The sequence below is a fragment of the Cricetulus griseus genome, chromosome 5, assembly GCF_003668045.3.
Source record: "Cricetulus griseus strain 17A/GY chromosome 5, alternate assembly CriGri-PICRH-1.0, whole genome shotgun sequence".
NCBI lineage: Eukaryota > Metazoa > Chordata > Mammalia > Rodentia > Cricetidae > Cricetulus > Cricetulus griseus.
Window position 1 is genome coordinate 19,619,562 of NC_048598.1, and position 17,101 is coordinate 19,636,662.

The 17,101-nt window shown below is 45.1% G+C and overlaps 1 protein-coding gene across 3 annotated transcripts in view; it reads left to right on the forward strand.

Moving 5' to 3' along the window:
- Positions 1-8,127: 8,127 nt before the first annotated feature.
- The window catches only part of Cadm3 (cell adhesion molecule 3), a 29,655-nt gene continuing 20,681 nt past the window's right edge, over positions 8,128-17,101 (forward strand). For all 3 annotated transcript variants that reach the window (XM_027418931.2, XM_027418932.2, XM_035445926.1), the window contains exon 1: positions 8,128-8,209. In XM_027418931.2, the coding sequence (XP_027274732.1) occupies positions 8,128-8,209 (82 nt within the window). The remainder of the gene's footprint in view (positions 8,210-17,101) is intronic.

A 17,101-nucleotide genomic window follows, 5' to 3' on the forward strand; every position in this document is an offset into this window, starting at 1 on the left:
ACTTAAGATTTCTAGGGCTAAGGAGAAGGCTTAGCTGCTAAAGTGCTTACCACAATAGCATATGGACTGCAGGTTAGGTCGCTAACACCTGGATGTATGCCAGGCCCATGTGGTGGCCCTTACGGTCCCAGTGTGGCAGAGGAAGAGATGGGATTCCTAGGCCAAGCCAGCTAGCTAGACTAGCCAAATGGATGAGCTCCATGTTCTAGTAACAAACCCTGTTTCATTCTATAATTGGAGAGTAGTTGGAAAAGAAACTCAGCATCAACTTCTGGCATCCACATGCATGTGCAACCACACACAAGTGAATTCGAATATGTATACACACATACACACAGAGATATCACCCCCACTACTTAACATACAATTTATAGGAAACTACCAAATCGCTCAAGTCACAATTCATTGTCTACAAAAAGGGGATAATACTGCTTACATGCCATAAGGCTGTGCATAAAGAATTCACAATGCAGAATATGCAAAATGCCAGGCACACAGTAGGCATCCCACGAAGGCTGAATAAATAAATGTATGTATGAATATATTGAAGTTACATGTGAATGAAAGTATATACATTAACTTTTCACAGGGCTTGTTGTTTGAGCCTCCAACATTCTTTACCATCAGAAAGAGCTCAAGGTCTCAGGGAATGAAGATGGAATCCAGGACTTAGCGACCAAACTCCCTCTTCTCTCTCCTGCTTGGGTTTTTTAATTCACCTTCCATTCAGTTGGTCTAGTTATCACCCCAAACCATGTTCATTGCTACTATCCCTAAACAGAAAATAGCTCACTCAGTCTTCTTCTTGCCTCTCCAGTCTGCCCTTGACTTGACTCATCATCTGGGCTACTGGTGCTGCTGAGTGCCAGCTTCTTCTTCCAGGAACTGAAGTAGTGACCAGACATCCAAAATTCAACAGCAAAGGCTCTGTCTATGGTAACTGCAACAGTCAGTCTTACTACTAATCCTACTCCACAAAATGTAGGTTACTGTGAACCAATGTCCATGTTCGGAAGCCTTGTCTACACCATATATTGGGTCCAAGTCCTAGAGTGATGCTCTGGCTATTTTCTCTATTTTACCCATAAAGTCTAAGACTAAGACCACACTCAGCGGGTCTTATTTAGTGTCATGGCACTGGTTCTGTGGTACCAGAGGGGACAAGCTTTTGCAGCTCTTATCCATCTATCTAGCACTGCCAGTGTTATCTCTCTAAAATGGAAATCTAGCTCTGACATTTCTCTGCTTAAGCCCTTCAATGACTGCTTGTCTGCAGAATAAAGAACAATCTAGCATAAATTTCCCCACAGTGTAGCCACAACTGTGGTGTTCCTTGCTTCACCATTTCCACACACGCTAGTCCCTCCTTCATGTCTTTCATTCCTTTGACACCTGGCCAATTCCTTGGCTCAATGTTTCTAATTGTAATTTTCATCTCTCCTCTGTTCCTTCTGTCCTTCATACATACACTCTACCACACCATGGTGAATGTGTGTCTGCAAGCCTTTTCTCCTTTTTTTCACTATGAATTCTTCTAATGCGGTTTTCATGACTTACTCATCTTTATATTTTGCTTACAAAACACTGACATTTTGCAACAGCATTTAAAAATTCACCCTCACATAAGAGTTTTTAAAAGCAACCCCTTTCTGTTAGAATCGTCTCAGCTATCAAGTCCCTGAATAGTAACCTATCCTTGACTCTTGCATTATTTCTCATGGGTAAATATGGTTCCAAATGGGAGTGGGGCTTGGAAATGGGATAAGAAAATTGATCTACTAAGCATTTCACTTTGTAATTTAAAAAATTTAGCTAGGCATGGTGGCAGATGCCTGTAATCCTGGCACTTGAGAAGTAGAGGCAGGAGAATCAGGAGTTCAAGATCATTTTCAGATAGAGAAAAAGTTAGAGGCTAACCTGGGCCACTCGTTGAGATGCAGCTTCAAAAATAAATAAATAAAGTGATTGTTTATATAATTTCTTAAGAGGCTACAACAAAATACCCAACCCCCTTCCACCAGTATTGTTCACCACATAGAAACTCCTCAAACAGGCTATGAACAAAAGAAGGAATGACTAGGGAGTGAAGTTCAGACTTGGACTGAACTTGGTGGGTTCTTACACAGCCTGGCATGTTTGTTCACCCGGTGTGCTTATAAAGACTCTTGTTGCATTTAGTTAGTCTATATTTACAAATGTAAAAGAATGCAACTGTTCAGAAATTTTCTAGAACTCTTCTGTGGGAACTCCCTTAGGAAGCAATACATAAATCAGCCAGTAAGTCACTGACTATTATTTTACAGCCAGGTTTTAGTTTTTGTATTGCACAGCATGAATCACCAATTTATATCTTTAAAGATATTTGTCCAAATTGCAAATGATGTTTAAAGGATGAGTGTTTTCACAACTACAGGAATACAAAACAAAGTTACATGCAGCTAGAAATGTAATCCAAGTGTTGCAATGCCAGGTTAGCAAAAGCAGGACTCTCGGTTAGAACAACAGACGACAGACAGACAGGTGATAGATAAATAGGCAAGTAGCATGCTCTAAAGTTAATTATAAAGATTATAAAATGTTTTCCTACATAGATAAAATTATGAGTGCATGTATATTACAATAAGCCTGATCAACTTATAAATGGAATATCCATATAACCAAATGCAAGCATACCTGTGTGGAATATGCCAATGAATTGTGATTGTATACATGTATACGCTTATGTGGAAAACGGTTTATTGAGCCTGTGTTTATAAATTTGTCATTTGGCTTTATTCCTAATTAGGCAAAATTACTATTCTTTTAGTTTCCACACTGGGAATAATAGATGCATGAAACACCATTCCTGCCCTCAAAGAGTGCACGGTTAGAGAAGAAAAATTATTACAAAACCACTGCAACAGAGTGAGATAGTTATAAGACTTGAAGTATATATTTAATACAATGGTAGCACCCAGAAAGACAAGATTAGCCTCAGGTGGAAGGCTTTACACAGGTGGTAGCACCCAATCAAAGTTTGGATGGATAAACACAATTTTCATCAGACTTGATGAGATGGGCAATCCAGGTATAGAGACGAGTCTGTGCAAAGACACTGAGGCATGAAACAACCAAGTGTGTTGGGAAAATTACAAGCAGCTTGATATTGCTGGAACACAGACTCAAGGTGAGCAACGTGGAAATATTTCACTGGAGAGGCTACCGATCCCCTTGTAACTGAAAATGTGCATTTTTGTTTGCAGGTGATTATATACGTCTACTGTCTTTCCATAATACATCAATCAGCCTGAAGCTGGAGCAATGGTGACACACAAATTTATTATATGATTTTGTTTTTGCTTGAATTTATCACAGAGCAATTTCCCCCGTCTCTGCTCATATTTGTTCTATTTCCCTTCTGCACTCTCACCTTTTACTCATTTCCCTCTGTAATGTAGTAACCCAAGTCTCTTCCCCCGTGCATGGTCTCCTCCTATATCAATCTGCGTCTATCGACAGCCTCATAGGTCATCCTCTTGTCTACTGTCAGACAACTCCGCTTCTCTGACATTAAGAACTAAGCCCACATGACCTTCAGAGCCAAGCCCTGAGCAGCTTCTCGGGCTAAGCACAAAGTTAAGAATGTAGACTTTGAGGCCTGGATATGTCTGTCGTTCCCCATCACTGTGTAACTGGGCTTTTTCGGGCATCTGTAATAGAGGTGATGAATACTTCACAGAGGACATGTGGATATTAAAATGTGCAATAAGTGTAAAGAATTTAGCTGAGAGTCTAGCCCTTAATAGTTATTGCTAATTATAAATTCAAAGTGTCTAGTGATTGTCATGCCTAAGTCATACACATGCACGGGGCGATTTAATTTGGTAGCTATTTACCTTGACTTTATCTGCTTGCCTGGAAAGCTGTGGGAGGCAGAGCTGCCATGTTACACAACTCCAATTAGAACGATGCCCCCTGGGGTTGTGCAATATGGCTACTCAGAGAAGGCGAAGGCGAGGAGGCTTTTCTCTGCAGTTAGGTTCTTTCTATAGTGTGAATATTTTAACTTCATCAATAAATTACTTTAATGTTTCCAAGTGCCAATAGGGTCTGTGGGCAGGGACATGCAAGGATTTTGTAATTTTCTTGATCTCTATTTCATACTGTTACTTACTTAAAAATAAAACAAAACCAGTAATGATATATAGAAGTCAAGCCAGTGGGTATTAGTTAAGATTTGAGGAGATGGGTCAACATTACTTGTTGGCAAAGAGGAGGTGAGCACAGAGTCAAGGATCAAGCAGGCTTGGCTGTAGATCCACTGATTACAAATATAATCATGTTACACCCTGTTTTGCATGGGTAAGGGAACTAATAAATCCAACCACTTTAGGTAGCTTCTGGTACCCACGTGAGATACTGTGTGTATAAAGCACTCAGCAGGAAGGCTGTAAATGATGGCTTCTCAACTCATGGGACCTATGGCCAGTTTTTTTTTAATTGTGTGCACGTTGCTTTCCTGGTTGCCAGCTCAAACCTGGTTAGAGTGAAGATACTAGTTAAAACTGATAACTAAGTTGGGGCTGCTATTAGGACTGGTAGTTGGAATCCTTAATAGATTAGGGTTAGGATTAAAATTAGAATTCAATTAAGGTTAGAATTAAAATTCGTACTGAGGTTATTATTAAGGATGGTGTTAATTAAAACTGGATAATAGAAGTAAGGGCTGGTATTGCCAAGTACTGGTTTAGTTGGGTGGAAAATTGAAGAGGAAAGCAGTGGGTTGCAGTGCCAAGAGGGATCTGAGTGACTGCCGGGTCACATCTTCTCAGATGTGTTTTTCCCTATAGGTGCTGCTGGTCCCTCCCAAGTGAACACATGAATTCACCCTCCACAAGCTGAGTTCCTTCTTTCTCCCCTGGGAGCAGAAGCTGCGTGGGGGAAGGAATGCCCAGGGCCCACACAACTGTGTCTAGCCCGGCATGAGTGCCAGTATCACATTCCACACCCCCAGATACCCAGGCTGTTGCTGAGTGGACAGGGGCATTCAGGCAGCCACACTCACCCTCTCCCCACTCCCCTTGTTGGCTCTCCCCAAATTTCACTGAAGCTGCCAGTTCTGTCATCCCACAGACAACCCACCTCAGACCTCAGGCAAGTCTCTGGGAAATGCAAATTGTATGTCATAGCATTTTCAAGTGGAGAGTAACCATAGAGATCACAATCCAACAGAGATACTTATGTTCTACCTATTTTTATGATAGGATAACCCTTGCAGGTCAGTCCTTTCCTTGTAAAGCCCCTTTCCTAAGCAAATGACATGCACAGAAAATGCAAGGGGCTGATGGAGACAGAGTGACAGAAGAATTGTAGAGAATGGGTTTTTCTAAATGGAATGCATCCTATATAGGAGAAACTACCATTCTGAGTTAAATAGGAGAAGGGAACTCTTAAAAATTGCACATTGCTGTCAGATACTAGGTCTGGTTCTCCTCATTCTTCCTGCCTTCAAAGGGTACTTGCTATCTGTCCCTCATCCAGTCCTGAGAGCCTTCACTAGCTTGCTGTTGAGCACAGAAAGCCACTTGGCTTCTGAGCTTCATTTTCCTCATCTGTTCAACAAAGACTCCATTTAAAGGTATGATCTTGAAGGTCCTTTGCAGCTCTACTACATTTTTATTCCATAATTCTAAAAGCCAACGGCAACTTCATATTACCAAGACTTAAAAGGCTGCCAAACTCACGATGATGATACAATGAAGGGAACAGGAGCCGGTAGGAAAAGAGCATCCCAGAGTCTCATTTGCTAGCCTTAATACTGTCTCTCCAAAACAGCTTCCCCCTCCCTCCTACCCTGGTACCCACCCCTTACGGTAGAGGGCAGGGCCAGAGCAGCAGTCATCAGAGAATTAAGGACAGGCAGAAGGGGATCGCTGTGATGCAGCAGATGGAAAAGATGGTTAATTAAAGGACTTTGGGACTTAATCCCATATCCCGCCTACCCCCACCTCACTCACCTTCAACCCCCATTACCCAGTCCTCTCTAAATCCCACTTACTTGACAGCTAAGACTATCGTTTCTTTATACATCAAGAGCCTCTAGCTAGAAAAGCCTGATCCTTCCCAACAAGGCTGATCATTTGTTTTGTTGTTTGGTTTGGTTTTACCACACCCCTTCCTTTTCTTATCATAACCAATCTCCTATCAGCCTGGTCTCACCGCCATCAAGAAGTGTCATCTTCCTACAATCTCCCCTGTCCAGTCTCCTCCTTCTCTTACGTCCATGCCTCCATGTCCCTACAATATATGTTACTCCATCTTCACTGCTCAGATTTCAAGATAGTAGAGATCTCAGGGAGGCAAAACGATTTGGCATCGCCAACGCAGGTCAAATCAGACGTTGTTCAATATTGTCTAGGGAAAAAAAATAATAACCACCCAGACAGTCAAGAAATGTCCAAGAAGCAAGGAGATTTCTTCTCTGGAAACTATAAACTCCAGAAATAGTGTGAGAAAAATATCAGAGCAGACCCAGGCCAGCCTGCAGGGGTTCCCTGAACAGTATACTCTCAGCCCAAACTTCACTGCCTGTCATTTAGACAAGGCTTCACCTGTTACAGAGTATGTTCTGCAGGCTATTCTCAGGTTCTTAGATGACAGGGACATTAACTACATCACCATCAAGAGCAAAGAAACCGTGACATAGGGAAGGAAAGATTACCCAAACATTAAAGGCTAGCACAAGAAAGCAGCACAGAAAATGGACTGGAGGTGTTATTAGAGACATCCACATCCCACTTGTAGAATGAAGCATCATACACTCTTCCATGAGATGACCAGTGCTGTGTCCTCTATTTCTAACTTCCTTTGGGTTAGATCAAGTTTTTTTTTTTTTTTTAAGAACTCTTAACATACCTAAAATTGCCCGATTTTTAGGATTCTAAAATTTAGAAATTTATATCCCAGAGCTAAATTCCAACAAAACTAACCCAGAAAGACCCTTTTCTGAGACATTCCAAAAACTCTTCCAGAGATAACCTCCAAGCACAGCAAATGCTGGGGACTTGGGACTCTTGAGTGTGAGCAAGTGCAAGCACTGTCTTTCTCATCTATCTTCTATATAGTCTTGGAGACAAGAGTTATATTCCTCACACTGTTTCTTGTTCTGTAGGAGGGCTTGTGGGTCTGCCTCTCACCGTGGGTTGTTACTAGCTGAAAGTTGAGAGGGTAAGAGTCTCTTAAAAGACTGGGAAGAAGGGGTACTGAAGGGCTAGCTGGGCTAAAGGGGCACAGGAGAGAGAGAGCAACAAGGAAGGAAGCAAGTGCAAAGTTACTTTGCAGGACACTTCCTTGGTTTAGTATCTGGGGCGAAGTCTTTGAAGAAGGCTTGAAAGAAACTGAGTCCAGTGGCCTCCTGGGGTCTGCTTTGCAAAGGAGATTGCCTAGAGACACAAATTGTTGCTGGACAGATAGATAAGTAGAGGGTCTCAAGGAAGAGGGATTACGGAAGCTAACGCTTAGGAGAAAGGCCCTGAGTAAGTAGGTACCCTGGGGAGGTATCCTTGGTCACACTGCTGATAGGGGTGCCCTAGCTTTGGGGATCCCGGTTGCCTAAGGAGAAGGCGGGGCCAGAGGATCTCAGGCTAGTGGGCACGCCCTTGCCCAGGCCTGCAGTGGACGCTCTCGCCAGCTGGCCCACCGCCCTGCCCACCTCCCCTCTCTCCACCCCAAGCCAAAGAGGGGTGCGTGTGGGGTCCCACTGCTGTGCCAGCTCCCTCCCTTTGCTCCACACCCGAGTGGTACTGGAGGAGCTCCCGGGGGAGAAGATGGAAGGCACCACAAAAGCGCGGAGGGGGTGTGGGAGGCGGGGGGAGTAGGGAATGCGGCATCCAGGCCCCCCCGCCACCAGCCCAGCCCCCCGTCACCCCCCTCCACCTCCAACCGAATGGTTTGCTCCGAGCGCCCTATTTAATCCCGGCGACTGCAGCAGCGCCGGCTCCCTCCCGGTACCCGCCTCGGCCCCGGGCTTGGAAGCCGCTCCGGGGGCGCCCTTTTGGACAGCGACGCCGTCTACCCAGTGCCCCCGGCCCCAGTCCCCGGAGATCCAGGCTCGCCAGCGCCTAGCCGGGGAGGCGGCCAGGAAGCGCGATGGGGGCCCCTTCCGCCTTGCCGCTGCTCCTGCTCCTCGCCTGCTCCTGGGCGCCCGGCGGGGCCAATCTTTCCCAGGACGGTGAGTGAGGGAGGGGGCGGCGCCAGGGGAGGTGACCAGTGCCCCGAGGTGGGGGTTCAGATTGGGAGTCGGGCGCAGGGAGCCTGTTGGCTTTGTTTGGAAGCGGGGGTTCAAGTCGCCAGCCTCTTGGAATACCCTTGTGTCTGTCTCTGAGCATTGCTGTCTCTGAGGACCGTGGGGTGTGCCGGCGTGTGTACCCTCCTATGTGCACGGACAACTGTGTGTGTCTGCGTGTGCAGCAGGGGTCTGGATCTCGGGGGGTTGCTGTCTATTTTGAGCAGCCGGGGTCTGGATGTGTTGATGTCCGTGTGTGTCTGGGTGTGCGCGTCTATGTTGGTGTCTGGTGCTGCGTTTCTGTGTCAGAGTCTGTGTGTATGTCTGTGTCAGTGTGTGTTGGGGGCGGAGTGAGATTTGTCGCTGTTTCAGTCAGGGCGTGTGTTGGGTGTTTGTGTATGTATGTCTGTAGGGGTTGGGTGGCCAGAACGATCCCCCAAACTGCTGTATGCAAACATTTCTGCTCCCCCGCGCGTCCCCCACCCGCCGCGGAGCTCTGAGTGGGCAGGGAAGGGGGCCTGGGTGAGGCTGTCGAGGGGGGCGTGGGCAAAGGAGAGGGGGCTTCTCCTTGAAGCAAAACAACAACACAGGGCGGAGGGGGCTCCAGTTTGGATCTAGTCCTAGTGGTGGCAAAATCTGGGAAAGGAAACCTATACTTGGGTGCGGGGCAGCAAAAGGAGAGAGCAAGATATTTGGGGAGAAGGATCGGTGGGAAGCCCAAAGCTTTCCTGGGCTGAACATCAATTTCTCCAAATTTAGGGTGGGGTAGCAGACTAGCCTGTTAGCTCCAGTCTGCAACTCAACCCTTCTTGGGTTTGTAAAGGTAAAGAGGTGAAGGAAAGGGAGTTGGGGGTGAAGAAAGGAGGCGGGGCCAAGGGAGAGGGGACTTGGGGAAGAGCCCCTCCCGCCCCAGGCCAGGCTATGTAGGTCAGCGCTGTGGGGGCATCTCAGCCTTCTTAAAGGCTGCTGGTGGTTAACGGGGTGGGTTGAAGAACTGTGTAGAGATAAGAAGAAGGGCGCCCCAGCTCAGAGCCTCAGGTCCCCGGAGGAGGGAAGACTGGCAGTGGAGGGACTAAAGGAATGCATCCTCCTCCTCTCTTCCTGGGCCTGTCAGAGGTGGGCTGGGTGGGGGAGGGGAAGGGAATGGGAACAGGACCTCTGCCTGAGCAAGGGGAAGTGGGGAGAGTAGAGGGAGGGTGGTGGCTATGCCCGGCCAGATGCCAACGAAAAAACAGAAAGAACCGCAGGGGAGGAGAAAGGGGAGGTGGTTCCTGGGCGAAGGACCCAGTGGCCAGCAGGGATGGGCACAGGGCGGGGCGGGGTGGAGAGGGGAGGGGTTGGAACTGGGGAGGATGATGTAGAGAATTTCGTCTGAGGAAAGCGGGCTGGGAGCCAGGGTGCTGGAGGAATAATAGCTCCACCTTGCCTGACCTCCTCCCCTTACCCTGGCAAAGGAGCTTCCCCTGGTGTGGGGACCCTGGGGATCCCCTCTCTACAGTTGGTTGGCTGACTCCTTCCTCTCTGTACTCCCCAAACTCCCCAAAGGGAGTTTCTACTGTCACTACAGAGATGGAAGACTCTTCTCTTGTACATGGAATCCCCTTCCCCAGAGGACTGCACTGGTGACCCTGCTCACAGAGGAGATGAGCAGTCCTAGGGGACAGTGGCTTAATGTAAGGCCAAAAAGGGGTGTTTGTCCCTTAACTTTCAGTGAAACCCCTGACTTCCTCATACTCATAGCAGAATCAAAGAAACAAGTGCTCAAACTACAATCCCTTGGCAATGGGAATGAAGAGTGCCAACCTAAGACCTGGAAAGAAATGATCGTGTCAGTAGGCTTCTGGCTTTTCCCTTTAGAACATAAATGGTAGAGACTGGAGTAAACCTGTTCAGTGACAACAACTCCCTTTACCTAATACATGGCTCTTTCTTGATCTTCAATTGGGAGCCTAGCTGCTTTTGAGCTTAAAGTCCAGAGAAAGAACATTGCTCTCTTCTCAGCTCAGAAATACAGTAAGAGAGGAAGCCTAGAGGAAAGAGGGAAAAGCAGTAACTTCTGTATAAGGAATTGAAGAGAATGGGTCAGGAAAAAGGGAGAGGTAGGATACCCTTTTCAAAGACAAATGCAATCAAGCCTCCCGAACATCTGTGTAGAATGTGCAATACTTGCCCTGACGTTTGAAACATAACCACCAGGTATCCTCTATTAAATTAATTCTGTACCTTGATTTCTGGGTCTAAGAAGGTGAGCCCCAAATGATTGGAAGGAAGTGCATAGATTCTGGAAGCCAGTCCTGAAGGCCATTTTGACTAGGACCATGCAGGTGTGTCTAGCATCTCTGAGTTCCCCTGGGGCTCCTGAGCAGGGTGCTGGGTAATACTTAACTCAACCTATAATGTTTGACCCGAACTGGGAGCGATGCGATGTGAAGGCTTAAGGACAAAACAATCCAGCATGATGAAGTTTAGGTGGTCAAGGGTGCTGTGACTGGGAGGTTAGTTAATTCCACTGAGAACGAGAAAAACAAACTTCATGTGTTGCTGAGGTGTAACGCTCCCTTGGGTACAGCATAAATACTTAAGACTCTTAAGGATGAGCAGAGATTGAGAAGCTGAGACAAGGCAGGGCCAGCAAATGCTATTTGAACCTGACCATTAACGCTGTGGCCACAACCTTAGGAATCTGCCACCTGCCCTCCCTTCTGGCCTCTCCCCACTAGTACTGACAGACATTGGCAGCTCCAGTTTGAGAAACACAAGGCCTGTGAACTTAATGCACCCTGTGGTCATGTCTCTGGTGAGCAGCTTGACATTCAATATTGTGACCAGCCTTCTTATGGCTCTTTATTCCCAAGTTATTTTCAGTACAGTGATTTAACCCAGGGCATGGACAAACCTTGCTTTGCTTTAGCCCAGGTTATAGCAACTTAACCTTTAACTGTCCCACACATGCATTTTTCTTCCTTCCCAATGACCTTCTGTCCACTGCCATGCATTCTGCAGCCCCCTGGCCAGGTGCCCAGTGTGGAGATCATGCCCAATGTGCCGGAGAAGCCCAGCATTCTCTGTAGTGCTGCCCACGGATCTGCTTGGCAGATCTGCTCCATTGAGTTTCTGTTCCTTGTTATAGCTGTAAGAGTTCTGTCTGTTTTTATTTCTGTTCTCTTCTTAGTTCCAGCTTAACTCTTGTGAAGGACATACTCTCCCTTAATATTTGCACATAATCTGAGAAGAGGAAGTTCAGGCCATCAGAGAGACAATGGAATGACAGAGTTAATTCGCTGAACATTCAGTTTGTCTAATGTAGGATGTCAAATGACTACCCAGCAATTATGACCAGACATCCTATCCTAAGTTTAGCCTAGTCCTAGGTGACAAGGTTGGCTGTGATAGTTTTCTCTGGGCCCCTGGTCTCTCGCTCATTAAGGAAAACAGACCACAGGAGAATTGCCAAAATGAAGATCTGTAGCCTTTGCCCAATTTTTGGCTTCTCTAAAGCTACACCTGGCTTTTGCTACAGTCCAACATTCTCTGCTCTCCACTGAATGTCAGCTGAGCCATCAGAGTGCACTTAGACTCCCTTCCTTTCTTCCCTCTTCCAACTGAGGAAAGAAGACCTAGTCCAATTTCAAGAGTGACATGTTGAAGATACTCAGTATCCACTTGAAGTGGGTGACTCACAGTTCTGCAGCCATAAAACCCCACAGATGGCATCTTTTTGGTGTTCTGGTCATTTTGAAATAGCAGACAGGACTTGATGTCATTGTTCTGTGAATCCTTAGATTGGACTTAGGCATTTCCTATTGCTGATCACTGTACTTTTTTGTATCTAATATGTAGAATGCTGTTTAAAGCTGCTTTTTCTTAAGTCATGTGTTAGGGAAAAAATCTCACAGTTGTCAGAGAAAGAAAACCCTTGGGGCTGTGCCTAGTCACATTCTTCACTGTTTCCTACTCCAGTGGAGCTTCCTACTGGCTCCACGATCATTTTTTTCTTGTCATCTGAGTCTCTGTAAAGGAATGTCGTCTAAGGATGGCAGTCTTTGCTCCTGATTCTTCTGGAAGCAGTCAGCTTCTTGCTGAATGAAAAATCCAGAGTATTAGAAAATTGGAGTAATTATATCTTCTTTTTCTGTTTTTTCTCTATATTTTTGGAGATTTAACGTGTAGACTTATGAATGCTAGACAAGCTCTCCACCACTAATCTCTGCTCTAACCCAAGATCTTCTTTTATTTTTAATGTTAGAGTCCAGTGCTTCCTGTTTAACCATTGGCTACAGGCCAATAGGACAGAACAGTTTGCTTCCTGTATAGGGTCATGTCCTAGATGACTACCCATAGGCTATAAGAATAGCAATCCCCACAGGATTGTTACAAGATAGATGATGGGAAGGAGAGAGGGATGGGAGGAGAGAGAGAGAGAGAGAGAGAGAGAGAGAGAGAGAGAGAGAGAGAGAGAGAGAGAGATCACAGAAGAGTCTGGAAAGCCACTAGGAAAAGATATAGGTCTCTAAGAACACATTCAAATTAAGGATAAACATTCTATATCAAGACCCATCTGTGCTGCCAGGATCAGCAGTGGTGATAGTTCTCTGTAAGGTCAGAAGGCTGGTGCTCAGGCTTTTACACTATGCAAGCAAAATCCCAATCCAGCACTGTAGTATGTGATAAGGAAGTCCATCCATTCTAATCCTGAAAAAACAAAAAACAAAAAACAACAAACAACCTCTCAGGAGTACAACACATACACCTACTGAGATATTTTTCTACACACAGTGGCCCATTACAGCTACATACTCATCATTGAACTAGCAAGTATTAAAGACTCACTTATGAATTTACCAAAATTTCCTTAAGTATAAAAGCCAGTGACTAAATGTCTCCAATAAAACAAAGGGCTGTAAGCCCTGGTGATACCACTCTTTTTTTTTGGGGGGTTGTCTTTTTTTTTATTTTAGAGACAGAGTTTCTTTGTGTAACGGTTCTGGCTGTCCTGGAACTCACTTTGTAGACCAGGCTGGTCTCAAACTCAAAGAGATCTGCCTGCCTCTGCCTCCTGAATGCTGGGATTAAAGGTGTGTGCCACCTTGCCCAGAAGACACCACTCATCTTAAAAGACCTGATCCTTTGCCTCTTCTCCTTGTGTCATCAAATATTAACTACTTATAGAAAATTAGAGATTGTCAGAACATTTGTGTATGCCATATATCTGATGATTATACACATTTTGGCTTCCTTGTATCTTAGTGTTTCTGGAGGTAGTGGGTTACAGGAACTGTATGTTATTCCTTCATTAGACAATAGTCCTAACTATATTTTTAATAACTTGTAGCAAATTAAAACCTCTTCCTCACCACTAACACTTAGATAATCTGGCTAATGATCACAAACTAAGTCTGGTGGTGGTCCTTGAAATCTTCTGGGTTTACACAACAGACTCAAACAGAGTCCTTCAGAAAAGAGGCATGATCCTTGCAGAAATGTGGTGCTAAATTCCGTGGGCACTGGAGCCTGCTACCTTAACTTGTGATGCCAAGTCCCAAGTCCTCTTTTAAATAAACTACCTGTGCTTTGAGCTCTCCATGGTGCTGGCCCCTCGTTGTGACACTCCAGGCACTTCTTGTTGCTCTCCATGGTCCTGCCTTACCTTTTGCTTTATAATCTCTGATCTTGCGGTACAGTCCTCAGAACTGGCTGAACTCCCCCCCCCACACACACACACCCCGTCAGAAACACTTGTGGCTCTGATATTTTAAAAGGGAGGCCAAACCCTGTTATAGAGATACGGTGAGTCCTTATGACTAATCAACTCTAGGAAGGAAACAGAAATGTAATTCTCAGGTTATAGATGTTCAGGAAACTGGGGTCTACAGTGTCCTCAGATGGCCTTGAAATAACTGCAAGTTTTACTGTAGCTGGAACCATAGTTGAAAACACAACTACAGATGTTGTGTTTTAGGTAGAGATGGAATTGCTCCTGTATAATAATCATATATAGTCCACAGATGTGGAGTGTAGAATGATTCCTCCTCACTCAATAGCACTAAATAGCACGCTGAATCTGATGCCAGCTATCTGCCCTACTATATAATGTCTGCTTTCCTTCTGTCCTCTACCTCAGCAATGCAAGCATGATGTGTAATAATGTGTTTAAAACTCAGTAATAGAGAACTCCAACATATGAGGGGAACAGGAACTAAATATCAGAACCCTGACTCATTTCCACCACTTTCATAGGCATCTTTTATGGATGGAATGGCCTTAAATATTAATGTCCCATACTGGGTTCATGTCCTTGGTCAAATCTCAATAGCTGTATCTTTAAGATGGACCCTCCCACATATCTATCAATAATCATCTGATGACATCAAGTGCCACCCACCTAGCCAGCCTGTTCACCATATTACATCAGACAAGGGTAAGCTCCTCGTCCCCTGAGTCTAAACTATCCCATGTCAATTTCTACGTGGGAGTTTGTTTATACATACGAATGACATAGAGAAGTGTCTAGGAAGCCAGATACCTGAATGAATTTCCAGGGTGTTTCCACTTCCTCACTTGAAGCAAGAAGAAGCTTCATTCATCAAGGGCAGATGATGAAAGTGATTTATCTCTATGAGGGAGCCTTCTGGAAGATAGGACTGGGGTTACAGCAACAGCTGGAGTGAGTATCTTGCATCCACTCATTTCCCTGAGCACTCTGCTCTAGTGAAGAGCAGACCTGTTTCAACAAGAATTGAAATGCAGAGATTCTATTCTCACATTTTTTCAGAATGTCCTTCATCCCTGTGTGAAATCTTAAGTCTGGGAAGGTGTCCAGTGTGTGTGTGTGTGTGTGTGTGTGTGTGTGTGTGTGTGTGTGTGTGTGTATACATATATATATATGAAGACTGCATTTGCTAAAGACTTATTTTTTTTCCTTCCCCAGCTAGACTTGTACTAATTGTACATTGATTGCTAATTATAAACACCTTTAGCTCATTTACTTCTGGTACAGGGTCAAGAAGGTCAGGAGTATCACCTTGCCCTGGGAAAAAGAAAATGCGATGGGAGTCTGTGTCCCAGCCGTTCATCTATAAGTTGACCACTACCTGTCTCTCTTCCTTGTCTTCAAAATTGTCTCAAACATTAGCAAAGCAGGATGGAGAGCTAGTGCTTTAAGTATCAGGTGAAATTTGGAACAGGCAGGACTTTGCTTTGTGTGTTGGTTTATTTTTCTTCTATGCCTTGGCCCTTTGCTTTCCAGTCAAAGCTTCACCCAGGTTAAAAAGCTCCTAAATATACATTTGTTTATGGAGACTCTGGCTTAAATATTTGACATCCTTTAGAAATGCAGAAAAACTTTGAGTGCATCAGTGACAGGTAACGTAGAACTTAGAGTCATGCCCATCCTTTAAAGAACCTGAGGCCAAGTTCTTCCATTATAAAATCAAGGCCAGTTTTACCATCTGTCCCCAAACGTTTGTCCCTTGACAAACACAAAATTGCCCTGGGACAGTGGACCTCACTATTTCTTACACTTCCTAATAGTGGCTTTTTTCCAAGGATAGCGTAGGTTCCCCCTCCAACTTGCGTCTTGTAATCTCACACAAATATAAAACACAGCACCACTAAGCCCCCTGAGCCGTCCATGTTTTCATTTATCCTCAACTGCTGTTAATGCCAAGTCTTTTCTGGTTTCCAAGCCCTGGAGTCCAATGTCAGTGACAGATGGACTGAGCCACAGCCCTAGGGAAGAGAGGATTCTGGCCCTTTCCTGGGGAGTTTGAGCAGAAGAAAGAGACTAAATTCTGCTTTGGGGGGAAGCTCTGAGGTTAAGCCATATGGTTTTCTGGAAGTAAGGGGTTCTGATTAATATGAGCATGTGAAGGGGGCTCTGTATCTGGGTCATAATAAAAGCTGTGTGTCTGTGACAGAAAAAAATAAAAAATAGGCATATGAATAATGAGGCTCATAGTGTGTTGAAGGACACTTGCTGAAGGAGAGGAAAAGATGACCAAGTTGGAAAATGCAAGTATCTCGGGCAGCAAGGAGGAGACATAACCACATCAAAGCAGAGACACTCAATGGAGGTTTAAAAAGAGGGAAGGAGGGACCTTTCTGTCAAAACAACATTATTTGCCATTTTGGAGACTGTGGGATTTGTAGATTTGAAAGAATGTGTCTGTCTCACAGAAGAGTTAAACTCCCAGAAAAGCACGAAGTAAGGCTAGCATGCACAATGTGACACGCTTTAAAAAAATACAGATTTTCTTTTTCAAGTGATAAGAATGAAGGAGAGAGAGAGAGAGAGAAAGACTAAGTCTCATTTAGGCTCAAGGGAATCAGGGAAACTAGCGTAGTGTGAGTGGGTGTGTGGAGCGGAACACATTTTTCTTCATGTAACACTCCTAACCATTGCCCTGAACCTGTCACTCACACCCTGCCTCTGATCATCCAGTGAAGGGAAACAGTAAAAACAAGTCAGGACTATCAGAACCAGCAGAGATGAATGCTTTCCTGCCTGCCTCATAACAAATTAAGCTTTTCCACAGCATTGTTATCCTTCTACCCCAAGCCATCACCCTGAAAGATCTAAAGCCCCACCTTAACAGCAATGCATGGCATGGACCCCTGCAAGGAAGGGAGTCTGCACATGCATGCAGACAGGTCAGGTGCCGAGGCACCAAGTGGGAATGGCGGGATGGAAGGAATGTATTGGAAACCAGACTTGGGATCTTGCACCATCAGGAAATCTGTTCTTTGCATGTTCCTGATTTGCTGAGCCTTTCCACTTAGTCTCAATTCCTGTCTTCCCATACCCTTTCAATATGCACTCAGTGACTTCCATGTTCAACT